This window comes from Parambassis ranga, chromosome 8, assembly GCF_900634625.1.
Source record: "Parambassis ranga chromosome 8, fParRan2.1, whole genome shotgun sequence".
Classification (NCBI taxonomy): domain Eukaryota; kingdom Metazoa; phylum Chordata; class Actinopteri; family Ambassidae; genus Parambassis; species Parambassis ranga.
Window position 1 is genome coordinate 8400945 of NC_041029.1, and position 11886 is coordinate 8412830.

The 11886-nt window shown below is 41.3% G+C and overlaps 2 protein-coding genes across 2 annotated transcripts; both read left to right on the plus strand.

The window, feature by feature from the left end:
* The first annotated feature begins 2655 nt into the window (after window positions 1–2655).
* On the plus strand, window positions 2656–7036 carry LOC114440171 (ectonucleotide pyrophosphatase/phosphodiesterase family member 7-like). The gene is made up of 6 exons (XM_028412475.1): window positions 2656–3033; window positions 3461–3606; window positions 3976–4605; window positions 5722–5956; window positions 6445–6571; window positions 6766–7036. The coding sequence occupies exons 1-6, from the start codon at window positions 2799–2801 to the stop codon at window positions 6821–6823; spliced, it is 1431 nt and encodes a 476-aa protein (XP_028268276.1). The 5' UTR covers window positions 2656–2798; the 3' UTR covers window positions 6824–7036.
* Window positions 7037–7587: 551 nt separating this feature from the next.
* Window positions 7588–11256, plus strand: cbx2 (chromobox homolog 2 (Drosophila Pc class)). Its single transcript, XM_028413089.1, has 5 exons — window positions 7588–7906; window positions 8001–8044; window positions 8966–9031; window positions 9213–9282; window positions 9361–11256. Exons 1-5 carry the CDS (start codon window positions 7835–7837, stop codon window positions 10702–10704), a joined length of 1596 nt encoding a protein of 531 aa, XP_028268890.1. The 5' UTR covers window positions 7588–7834; the 3' UTR covers window positions 10705–11256.
* Window positions 11257–11886: the final 630 nt, after the last annotated feature.

Here is an 11886-nt window from a genome sequence, read left to right on the forward strand (position 1 = left end):
CCCCACCCGTACAATTGACACTACAAAGAGAATTCAGTTGAGACCAGAATGGTTTTTTATACCAGGCTGTAAACATGTTCATTTCTGCTGTGAAGTTGCCCACTCGCGTTTGGAGCCACAAATGTGTGTTTATCCTGTTAGATATGGATTATCATCCACATTTAATATTCAGCCATATCACCGTTGGTAGTGTGACAACTGTTGGAAAACTTTTATAAAGTGCTGCATTGCAATGTCATAGCAGTAACCAAGAATACAGTGCACCTCTGCTGGTGTTTCCCTGTGGTTTGAAGTTTTTACGCTTGGACTTACTTGCTTGTAAACTGATAATAAGCCATTCATGCATTAAAAGTTTGTTTGCTCACAATTCAAAACACATCGATCTCGGCACGCTGGCATGAACTTGATGGTCTACTTCCAGTCACAGCAGGGAAAGCAGCGGCTTGCCATTCAAACTCTAAAATGAGCAGAATACAGATGCAGTTAAGCATTTTTCTTTCTACCTATAAAGGGGTTGCTTGTGTTTATGGGTTTTACATTTGGATTACGCTCCTCCTTTAATCAGCAATTCTGATTTAAGAGTAAACATTGTGTGTGCAAGTCAAAATGTTCAGCAGTTTGCCTGACGACGCTGAGAAGGAATTTCTAAAGTTGAAGATGTGAAAATCCTCCTTTTAAAAAGTATAATTTTACACATCTTTAGTGACACTTATCGCTACTGTATAAAGATTAAAATAAATCCTTGCATCAAGGCATGCAGAACTAAAACTGAAACAAATATAAAGCACCTTTTTTTTCGGGTAGCATCTGAGCAGCTGTACTTCAACATTTTTGTTCAGTGACACTTTATGTAAAACTAAAGAGGCTTTAATAAGCACATGAAAAACAAAGCACTTGGAGTTTATCTTCTTATCTCAAAGGACTAATCTTTGAAGAGTCAACTATATGTCCTCAAATAACTGAAAATGTCATTTGCACAGAGTGATGTGCTGCAGGCGCATGCAGGGATAACACAACTAGAACAAAAGTGGGTAACTCCTGTTCACTGTAATTACTGCTGTGTACATATGTAACATCTATTTTTAAAGATCGTATGCATTTAATGACTTTGTCTGTGTATTTTCAAGGTGTGTCTGTGCCCACATACGTGTGTTCATTGATTGATCTGTACCACAGGCAAGCTGCAATTCCTTCTATGTGAAGCTTTAATAAACCAGCAGCAAGGTAGACAGCATGTGGCCATTTGATGCTTTAAAGCACAGAATGTATATATAAACAGACGATGTGGTTCTGCATTGTACAAAGTGATGACAAAATAGCTTGCTTAAGGGCAAAAAGAGAGACCAGTCTGCACAGTAGAGGATGAAAGGTGACACCACATTGTCAATGTTCCACCCAAACATACCCGGCTTTGTTCTCACTATTAGGGATCAGGTCATGCCAGTGTTGTCCATCTTTATTTACAGTCTATGCTACAAAGCTGTGAAATGCAATTTTACGCGATATGTTGCAAGAGTTTGTTGTGACTGCTGCTATGAACCCATCAGTATCTCAGAGAACTGTTGGTCAGAGGATCTAAATGTACAAAAACTTTCTACATTCTTTATTAATTTGTGTATTGTATATGTTGTGAGGAAGCTTTGTGTCTGAGGAAGGTGTACTGCAGTGGTTGTGCACAGGCAGCAGAGAGTGCTAAAGGCAAAAAAAAAAGCTTACTTCTCTTCTTCAAGAAAAAGTGAGAATCCCTGTGGAAATCCTGCACAGGATCGGGAGGGTCAGATAAAGTTTGCTTGGCCCACGAGTTCAGAGTGTGTGTGTATGTTTGATAAAGTTCTCATAGCAGAGATCTGAGACTTTCACAGGTCTCAGCAGTCCAAAACACTCCTCCAAATCTTGCTGACAGTGGACGACGAGCGGATAGAGTTAATATGAGAAAGCTAATGAATATGAATGAGGTAAATGAAAGCTGATGAATGTTATCCCTTATCTCCATAAAGATTAGACTGCTCCCTTGAACCTCTGCCAAGGACACACACAATAAAGAACAAATTTGAAGAGTTAGCTTGTCTTGCAATTTGATGGACGTTGATAAGGTTACATCACAAAGCGATACATATCTGGATGAGAACACTGAGTATGATCTGAGCGGAAACACTGAAGAGGCTGCACTTCATTTTTAATAGTTTGTCCATCGTCATGGTCAGCCCTAAAATAATCAATGTGGATTTTTTAAAGATCTTTAACAATATCCTAGGGCTAATAGATACATTAGGGTTATTAAAATGAATATTTCTATTAGGGTCTTTTCTTCCCATGAGGCCACTGCTGGCTGACGAGGAGATATATACTCTCATTCTCCTCTTCATTTTCCTGGTGTCAGATCAATCATGCACCATCCCAACTCAAGGTGAAACCCATCAAAGTGTCATTCCCCTATTGTCAGTGATTCACAGGAACTCCGACACACAGACAGGCAGGCAGACAAACAGAAAGACAGCGTCAACAGCCGAGTTAGGGGGAAAACAAACAGCCACAATGCCCGGAGAGATTAATCAGCTTTACTGCTGGTCCTCAAGTGCAAAACAGGAGGGAAATTCACTGTGAACAGAACTCCTCGCCATAAAATCCGCCCATAAATATCATCAGGCTGTGTGCAGAAAAAGATAAAGTCTATGAGATAAGATAGGTTGTTGAAACTTTGCTCAGAGAGCCTTAGGTGAAACAACAGGATCTTGTAAATGACAGTTTTAGCTGAAGCGTAGTTTCAGGCAAGATCTGTGAAGCGTCTTTGTTTCGCCATGCTGTGGACTGCAAGCCTTTGCGTCCTCTGGGCCTTGTCCGTCCAAGGAGCTCCAATGAACAAAGAGAAACAAAAGGTGCTGCTGATCTCTTTCGACGGTTTCCGTTGGGATTATGACCGCGATGTGGACACACCGAACCTTGACAAAATGGCCAAGGATGGAGTCAAAGCCCCATACGTCACCCCTCCTTACCTCACCATCACCAGCCCGACACACTTCACCCTCTTGACAGGTAAAGTGTTTCATTTTCTACAACAGTGCTTCCACTTGGCAGCGGATCTGCATATCATGACAGAATAGGAAACTGCTCTCAGTTTACTTTGCAAGGCTTGAAAAAAGCCACGGGAAAAAAGGAATTAGTTGTAATTGAATGTCCCTGGGTCCGACAGCTTTTATAGCTGAGTAAGATGATTATGCTTGGATGACTGAGGGAAGAATTCTCTGTTCCCTTTCTTATTTTGACTCTCAAATCATCAGCGCCTGCTAAAAGAAATTTAACTTCCTTGAAATTAAATTCCTCTAATCTCCGAAGTTGGTCGTAAGACCTTGTCCAAAAGCGTCATGCCACTCAGCTTGTTAAGTTGATAGAATTTTTAATGTGAATGTGTCACGCTGTGAATAATGAGTGCAAGAAGACTGACAGTGATTCTCTTCTGTAGGCCGCTACATTGAGAACCACGGGGTAATCCACAACATGTGGTTCAACACAACCACGCATGAGAAGAAGCCTTACTATCAGACTCAGTTTGTGAATGAGTGGTGGGACAATGGCACCCTGCCTATCTGGATCACAGCACAGAGACAGGTCTGTGCAGCACAATTTCCATCTTATCACTGTGAGAGACTGTTTTGCTGTTTGCAGCACTAGAAACCATTTCTCTTGACAAAACAACCTCTGAAGGCCTGCTGAATGATTTCAGGTAGATCACTGCGGTTATATTGCAAATTATTTCTCAGGCGGAGATGCTAACTGCATGCAAATGACAGCTGCTGTAAGTCTGCCTAAAAGGTTCAGCTGTAGGTTTAAGAAAATTAATCAAAATCTATCAAGTACTGATTTGGCTTCCTTGTCTGTTGACCCACAGTATGAGCAGATAAACTGCTGGCATACTTGTCAACATAAGTACATGTGTCATATTTATGTTAATGCGGCCTCTTTTTCCTACCCTTCCAGGGCCTAAAAGCTGGCTCTCTTCACTTTCCTGGCACGGCTTCCAGTTACCAGGGACAGGTTGCTATGGTGCGGGAAGTGGAGCCGCTGCTTTACAACTACAAGAACGAGACTGCTTGGCAAGAGAACACAGACAAGGTGATGGGCTGGTTCAGAGACCAGGATCTGGACTTCGTGTCCATGTATTTTGGTGAGCCAGATGGCACAGGACACAAATACGGCCCAGACTCCCCTCAGCGCAGAGACATGGTCAAACAAGTGGACCGAACAGTGGGCTACATCCGAGACTCGGCTGAACGACATAGGCTGACCGACCGACTGAACATCATTATCACAGCAGACCACGGCATGACCACAGTGTATCGTAACGGTCTGGTGGAGGAAATCACCCTTTCCAAGATCCCAGGTTTTTCATTCAGTGACCTGTCCTTCCACTTGGTGGACTTTGGACCCTCAGGAATGCTGTTGCCTAAACCAGGAAAGCTGGAGAAGGTTTACAATGCCTTGAAGGGGGCACATCCAAACCTCCACGTGTACAGGAAGGAGGAGTTGCCAGAACGCTTTCACTTCACCAAAAATGACCGCATCCTCCCCATCGTTTTATTTGCTGACCCTGGATATGTAATCAACGGGGTGCGTTGACAGATTTTGCCTTTCAGTGATGTCAACTTGTGCTACGTCTAACATCTGTGACTTCTGCCTACAGAAAGCCTGTTATTTGTTCCCATAAATACTAAATTACATAGCACAGCTTTAAGATAGCAAACAATTTCCTGCTCTAATGGTGGATAATTTAGTAACTTATTAATGACCATCAGTCAAACTACATGATTATGGCCAACAAAAGTCATCATAAAAAAATCCTGACGACAGTGATTAAGATAAATGGCCAGATAAACAATCTGTACATGCCTTCCACATCTACATGTCTTGACTATAGATATAATTAAATTACTTCAAAATCTGCTCAGTGGAAACTGGGCTCTTTTCAGCCAGAAACAAGGAGTTAAATTCTAATCTTAGCACATTACAATTTTAATCAAGTGCATTTGCACGTCCTCAGGATAATCCAGGCCTGGCTGATGACATGCAGTGCTCTCAGATGCTTCATGAAGCTATTCATGCCTCAAAATTCAAAATTAGCATTTTCATTTGGCTCCACTCAGTCACTCCACTGTGCAGCAACTTTGCAACTGAATGTGTCAGTCAGTACTAAGAGCCAAAATCCTAAAATGCCTCCAAATGTAGAATATGAAGAAAGCCAGTCCTGCGTGCACACTGATGTAAAGGGTTATCTAACGTACAGGTTATGACCGGCCATGATCCTGACAGCATTATCTGACTCTCTGTTCTCTGCCTTAATAGCTTGATCCTTGAGAAGGATAAGTATGCCAAGACTGTTACATAATTACAAAGATAACTGAATATTTTACACACTGCCATTTTTAGAGCATGTTCTTGATCATTATTATAAAACATAAGACTAAATTACCATGTCTTACAAGTATTTCATGAAATTAAAATTCTCATTTAGGCACTTCAATTGGTTGACAGTAGTCACACAAAGACAGAAAAGACCTTTATCCTACAGTGTGGAAGTGACTCCTTCAGTTGGCCAATATCTCCCTCTGCTGACTAGGCTAAGATGTGGCACCTTTGTTGAGCTTTTATGTCTGGTAAAAGTTACATTATAATTGAATCTAACAAAGTGGGTCATGCAAGTTATGTTCTCCCATCATGCCCTTGCAGTATTTCCCAGTTCAGTTCAACAAGGGAGAGCACGGCTTTGACAACCAGGAGATGGACATGAAGCCTTTCTTCAGGGCAGTGGGTCCGGCCTTTCACAAGAACCTGCAGGTGGAGCCTTTTGAGACGGTGAACATCTACCCTTTGATGTGCCACATCCTGGGCATCCAGCCGGAGGTCAATGACGGCCACCTAAGTGCCACCAAAGACATGCTGGTGACTAGCGTTCGTACTAAGGGTAAGTTTACATCACACTAATGAGTCTCTCCCCGTGGCCTCAAAAGTGTGTCGCTCCAGCACCTGCTCCTTCATTACTAGGCCACGCATCCATCATTTCTGACTTCACGTGTCTAAATCAGATGTAGGGTTACTGTAGGTGAAAGTACATCTGGCTTCTGTCCTCGGAAGTTTGAAAAGATTCTTTAAAATAGGTCTGAGGATCTCAGACTTAAAAAAAATCATTATAAGGCCAGAAATAAACAATATTTTCCTAAACTTATATATAGCATTGTTTTACATTAGTCATTTCCTAAAACAGCTGTGTGCTATTACAGCAGCAGGAGGAGGTGGTGAACTAGTTGTAGACTATTTTCAGCAGCAGATTAATAAACATATGGTTTGTGACTGCAAGTGTAGAGTAGATGTCAACAGTGTAAATTCATATTTGCATCTACCTTCCAAAGCCATTTATTTTGTATGTACATATCTTTTCTCTCTTATTTCTAGTTTCAGGTGGAGCAGATTACATCAAACGTGCCTTCACAGGACTGGCTGCAGTAGCTGGATTTCTTACTATAGTGTATGTAGCGACAATGACCCACAAATTACTCAAGAACAAACGAAAGCATAAAAGGTAAGTTACTGACTGAGGAACTGAGTAAAAGTGTATTGTTGTGCAATATATTATATCTATATTTAAGTTTAAACAAATTGAAATTAATTTCAAAAATGGCAATACCATCAAACATTTTTATGTTTTTTTTTAACAATTTCCCTGTAACACTATTTACACATGTACAACAAAAAATATTTAATTCTGCATTTCAGATCTGGATCTGTGAAAAGTCTTCCAGTGCAAGAAGAGACCAAGCAAACTTCATTTTGATCATCATGTGCAGTCTGGTTGAGTCTCTTTCAGTTCATGTGAAGAAATGCACAAGGAAGCACAGAAGTATTGACTAAAATGGCTATTAGTGCAGCAGAGTGTATATAACCGAACTTAACTGTTTAAATGGAACAGAAAAACTTGTGCATCTTCAATCCATGTTAATAAAGGGTTGTAATCAAATATTTAAATAAATAGATTTTCAAAATAAAAGTTGAGTTCCATAATATCTTAAATACGTGTAAAGTCACGAGTACACCTGAATAAGGGCATCTTAGGCCATATTTAAAAATAAATGGTAATGCAGGTATAAGTATTTGAATTTGATTTCATAGCGACTATTCAGTTTATATAATTATTCATCTTAAATTGTATTTAGGTGTGACTGGGACGAAGGTGGTGATATAATAGGTGCAGTCTCATTTACAATAAGTGAACGTGCTCCCATAAGGGTACGGTGGCTGGCAAGTGCCACATTTCGTCTCCCGCATCGCCAGTTGCCCGCCTCTTCTCGTTCACCATCGTCAATTTCCGCACAGAGGCGCTCTATTTCCGGTTACGGTTTGGTGTTGTTGTGGGCGTACTACCCTTTACAGTATTATTTGTTCGTATTGCATATTGCAAATGCATACAGCAAATTCCAAATGCACGTTGTAGAGGAAATTTTATTTTTATTTTTCTCCCTACAAATATTGCAAAGAGATGTTTAATGGTTTTGTGTTTTAAACAATGTATGGAAGTCCACACCTTTCATCTTCTACAGTCACGCTACTAAAGTGTTGCCTTAAATTCAGATTTATTTATAAACGTACGTAATATTTGTGTCTTCTATTTTAATTCTTTTTATCACATACTTTCAATACAAATGTCTTTCAACCTAATATTAGAGGAGAGTACCTTTATTTTGAAGGCAGGACTGTTGATTTCCGGTCCTGCCTCGGTGTAATTCCGGGCCGCTCGACGCTGCTCTCGTCTTTTGATAAAGGATTCTTATTCGGGGCGAAGGCAGACATGGAGGAACTGAGCGCTGTAGGAGAGCAGGTTTTTGATGCAGAATGCATTTTAAACAAACGAATGAGGAAGGTGAGTGCTGTGAAACAACATTGTAACGTTGCTTAGCGTCTGTTTTTCCCGTCGGCTGCCCTCTAACGCTGTCTCTCTGCTGCTTTTCTTTCAGGGAAAGTTGGAGTTCCTTGTGAAGTGGAGGGGATGGTCATCCAAGTAAGTACAAGTGGTGCTGCTCAGCCCGAAACAATGAAAACAACAACAACAACGTGTCGCTTGTTGCTTTCACAAACACTTAGCCGAACCGTTACTTTTTATTTTTTTCCCACAAAGAATACAAACAAACAATTGGACATTTCTGTCGCGGTGTGTTCAAATGCAGCGCTCAAATTCAGCCTTTACATTTGATTTCTTTTGTTCATAACAAACGCATTTTTTGGAAGTTTGCGAACGGCTACAGCGAATCTTTCACAGGCTGCGTTTAATTTAGTTTTTCTACTGATGTTTATAATGAATTTCATCATGTTCGGACAGTTTTATTTCGTGCTTTTGACAAGTTTTTGTGTCGAACTCGATAAGTAATTACACCAAATTCGCCATGATTAATGTATCTTTAACGGAACTATTACATGTGGTGTTATCACTGTGCTACATTTTACAGCTTAGATTCATGCTGCTGTTTTTAAAGCTTCACTAGCCTTCGTTTCTTGTCACTTGCCCTCTCTGTTCACTTCACATTGTTGCTGTAATCCACTATAAATGCACACTGTTGCCTGCCAGCTCCATGGCTTCTGTTAGCACCACATCCTTTGTGTGTGTGTGTGTAGGGGAGAGGGTGGGGGTTGATTATTTCCCTTACTGCTGATCAGAATAGGCTATTCAACATCTTGTGAGGAGGAGAAAGGTCATTACACATGCATGTAGCTCAGATCACTTAAAAGAATAAACAGAGCAGCTAGTTTTCAGCTTCTTCCTGCAGTATTTTTACTGATAAATATTTAGTCAGTAAGTAAAATAGATTTTATTTTGGGGTTGCAAATTCTGCTCTGTGATATTATTTAGAGTACATTAAATCTTTTTCAGACCATGTTCCTTCTTAGTTTTGATCCATACTCTCTTTGTATCAATTTATTTCAGGCACAACAGTTGGGAGCCCCAGGACAACATCCTTGACCCACGACTGTTGGCCGCATTCAACAAGAAGTAAGAATCCTTATTGCGACAAATGATTGGTCTGTCTTAAAATTAATTAAATTGAAATTAGCTGGGTTAAATCTGAACTTTGTCAGCAGGATATCCTATAACTACACTTTAGATATTGCTGCAATCCTACTGATATTCTGTACATTGGTACATTGGTTATTGAAATTTCTATTCATTATAGAGAGCAAGAAAAAGAACTTCTGCTGCGTAAAAGAGGAAAAAGGCCCAGAGGAAGACCGCGGAAGATTCTAGTAAGTCAAACTCCAACCGGAACAGCATTCTTTCAGGTCTTGCTCCAAAGTATCTGACATCTGCTTTTTAAATTTCAGGAAAATTTGCCCGAAGCTGCAAAGTCACGCAGCTCTTCATCTGCTTCGTCCTCATCATCTTCCGATTCTTCATCCTCATGCTCTTCCTCCTCTTCCTCGTCAGACGACGACGACGATGATGACAGCCAGGATCAACAGGCGAACCCGAGTGTCAGAACCAGAGAGCTACATCCTGTCCCTCAAAAGAAGGCTCAGATTGTCGTAGCCAAACAGGAGCCCCCGAAGAAACGAAGCAGGAAACCTCTACCCCTTGAGGTGAAGGAATTTCAACAGAACAAGGGCCCTCGCAAAATCCTGAAGACCACCAAAGATATAGATCTTCCTGGGGCGATAAAGAAGCCTGTTCACCCAGCAAACTTCACCTTTATGGGTTTCCACCGAGGCTCAGCCAGGGATGCAGCGGGTGGTCAGAATCGGAGCTCTCTGACCCCGGGTGGAGCTGTTAAAAACTCCGTGGGCGCTGTAGGATCTGGCAGATCGTCAGTCCAACCTCCCTCCTTTCCCCTCAACAAATCCAGCCAGAGCAGAAATGTCACTGAGGGTAAACTGTCTATTTCCAATATGAACAGCGGGACAAGTCTGGATTTGAAAGCAGCTGCTGGTAAATCAAAAGGAGTAGCAGCGTTGAATTTGAATACATCCAAACACCCCATTCAAGGAACCACTCAGCACACACTAAGCTCCCCCAATGGACAAAAGAAACTCCAGACACCAGTGTCAACAGTGCAGCGGATACCCAATACTAAAACAGTGTCTTTGCTGTCTAAGAACGCCCCCTCCAATCAAAGTTCTGGCCTTCAGCCCCTCAACCTTCAGAACAAACCAGTTCAGAGCAATGATCCTCCTGGAAACGGCACAACACCAGCATCAGGTCAGAGAAATCCCGCAACACCAGCAAGAAAAACTACTGTGCCTCAAAATCAGGAGTGTAATACTCCAGCAACCCCTGTAAAACTGCAGGGCAGAAAAACCCAGACTGGAGCTGACAAGGTCAGGGAGGTGAATAAAATCCAGACCTCCAGAGTCCAAGGCAGGCTTGAGAAGAGCAGCATGCATAAATCCCCCACAGAGGTCCAGAGCCAGCAGGAGAGATCAGCCTCCAAAGATGGCAAGAAAGCCAAAATGACCGACATGAGCACGGGTGAAGAGGAGAGCAGCTCAGACTCCGACCAGGATTCCTACGCTGGACAGGATCGCTCTGTAGCAATCCAAAACCAGGACTGGAAGCCCACCCGTAGTCTGATTGAACATGTGTTTGTAACGGATGTCACTGCTAATCTAGTTACAGTCACAGTCAAGGAGTCACCAACCAGTGTGGGCTTCTTCAGCATTCGCAACTACTGATAGGACTGAAGAGCCTGCTTTGAAGCAACAACTCGGATTCGTGTTCTTTTGAATGGACAAACACATCAGTAAACGAATTAATGAGTTAATTTGTCTTTCATCTGCTTTTAGTTAAGGCCAATGTTTAGGTATAAAAAAGACAGATCACAGACCTACTGAAATTCAGTCATTGATTATTATTATTTATTTGCTCATGTCTAAAAACAGACAGAATGAAGAAATTATGGAGGGCGGGCATGAGCAGGGGGCTAGCTTCTGTTATGGATGGCAGACATTTCGTTCATAATCTGTCAATGTTGTGAATCCATATCTCAATCACTAGCTACCATAAGCCTGTTTTAACTTCTTATATAGTATTGAGTCAATAGTATTCTTTATTTTTTTAACGTTTCCTAAATTAGCTACCTCTGTTTTTCAGCATTTGCTGCATATGTACATTCATTTATTCTTGGGACAGGAAAATCTTTTCCCTCCAGGGTATACCATTGTTGTTGTGTTCATATCATTGTTTTAAATATATATATATATATAGCTATAAATGTATTGGATATACAGACTTGTGTTTGTACTAAGCGACCAACTCCAGTAAAAGACAGCTTCATTTCTGTACACAGAAAAAAAAACACATCAGGACCGTGCACATTATAATCGCCAAAAAGAAAAGGTTTCATTCCACTGTGCAGCCAGTTTATCAGTGTGGTTTCCCAAACGGGCTGAAGCATGTGGGGAGTCAGATACTGTATCTCAGTTCCCTTCCAATGCTCAGATAAGACTCGACCCTGGCTGAGGTTTGCTCTTCTGCCTTTTGCATCAGTTCTGTCCTTCAAACAAAATATTCACTAGCAGTCTTCTCACATTTGTAATTAATGCACGCAGAAGACAAGTGCTGACGTGGCAGGAAGACACCTGAGGAGGCTTCTTCCTCACTCTGTCGCAGCTTTGTGGGCAAACTCGACAATAAATAGCTCAGCATTGTTCGTCGATAACCACAAAATGGGAGTGTTTCAAAATGTCTAGTACTAAAATATCTTTATATATATATATATATATATATACTTCTTCTCATCCTCGTGCATGGGTTGAGAAGCTGCAGGCTTGGCCTCCCAGAGAAATAAAAAAAAAGGTGGTGGTGGAGAGGGAGGGGTCTTTATCTGATGTAACAGAAAAGAAACCGCAACAATG

Bases quoted from the DNA above. Each gene is read 5' to 3' on its own strand.
- LOC114440171 (XM_028412475.1), top strand. From the start codon at position 2,799: ATGCTGTGGACTGCAAGCCTTTGCGTCCTCTGGGCCTTGTCCGTCCAA. The intron at 3,607-3,975 runs GTCTGTGCAGCA...CTACCCTTCCAG, and splicing joins GGATCACAGCACAGAGACAG to GGCCTAAAAGCTGGCTCTCT. The intron at 6,572-6,765 runs GTAAGTTACTGA...TCTGCATTTCAG, and splicing joins AACAAACGAAAGCATAAAAG to ATCTGGATCTGTGAAAAGTC.
- cbx2 (XM_028413089.1), top strand. From the start codon at position 7,835: ATGGAGGAACTGAGCGCTGTAGGAGAGCAGGTTTTTGATGCAGAATGC. The intron at 7,907-8,000 runs GTGAGTGCTGTG...CTTTTCTTTCAG, and splicing joins TAAACAAACGAATGAGGAAG to GGAAAGTTGGAGTTCCTTGT. The intron at 9,283-9,360 runs GTAAGTCAAACT...TTTAAATTTCAG, and splicing joins GAAGACCGCGGAAGATTCTA to GAAAATTTGCCCGAAGCTGC.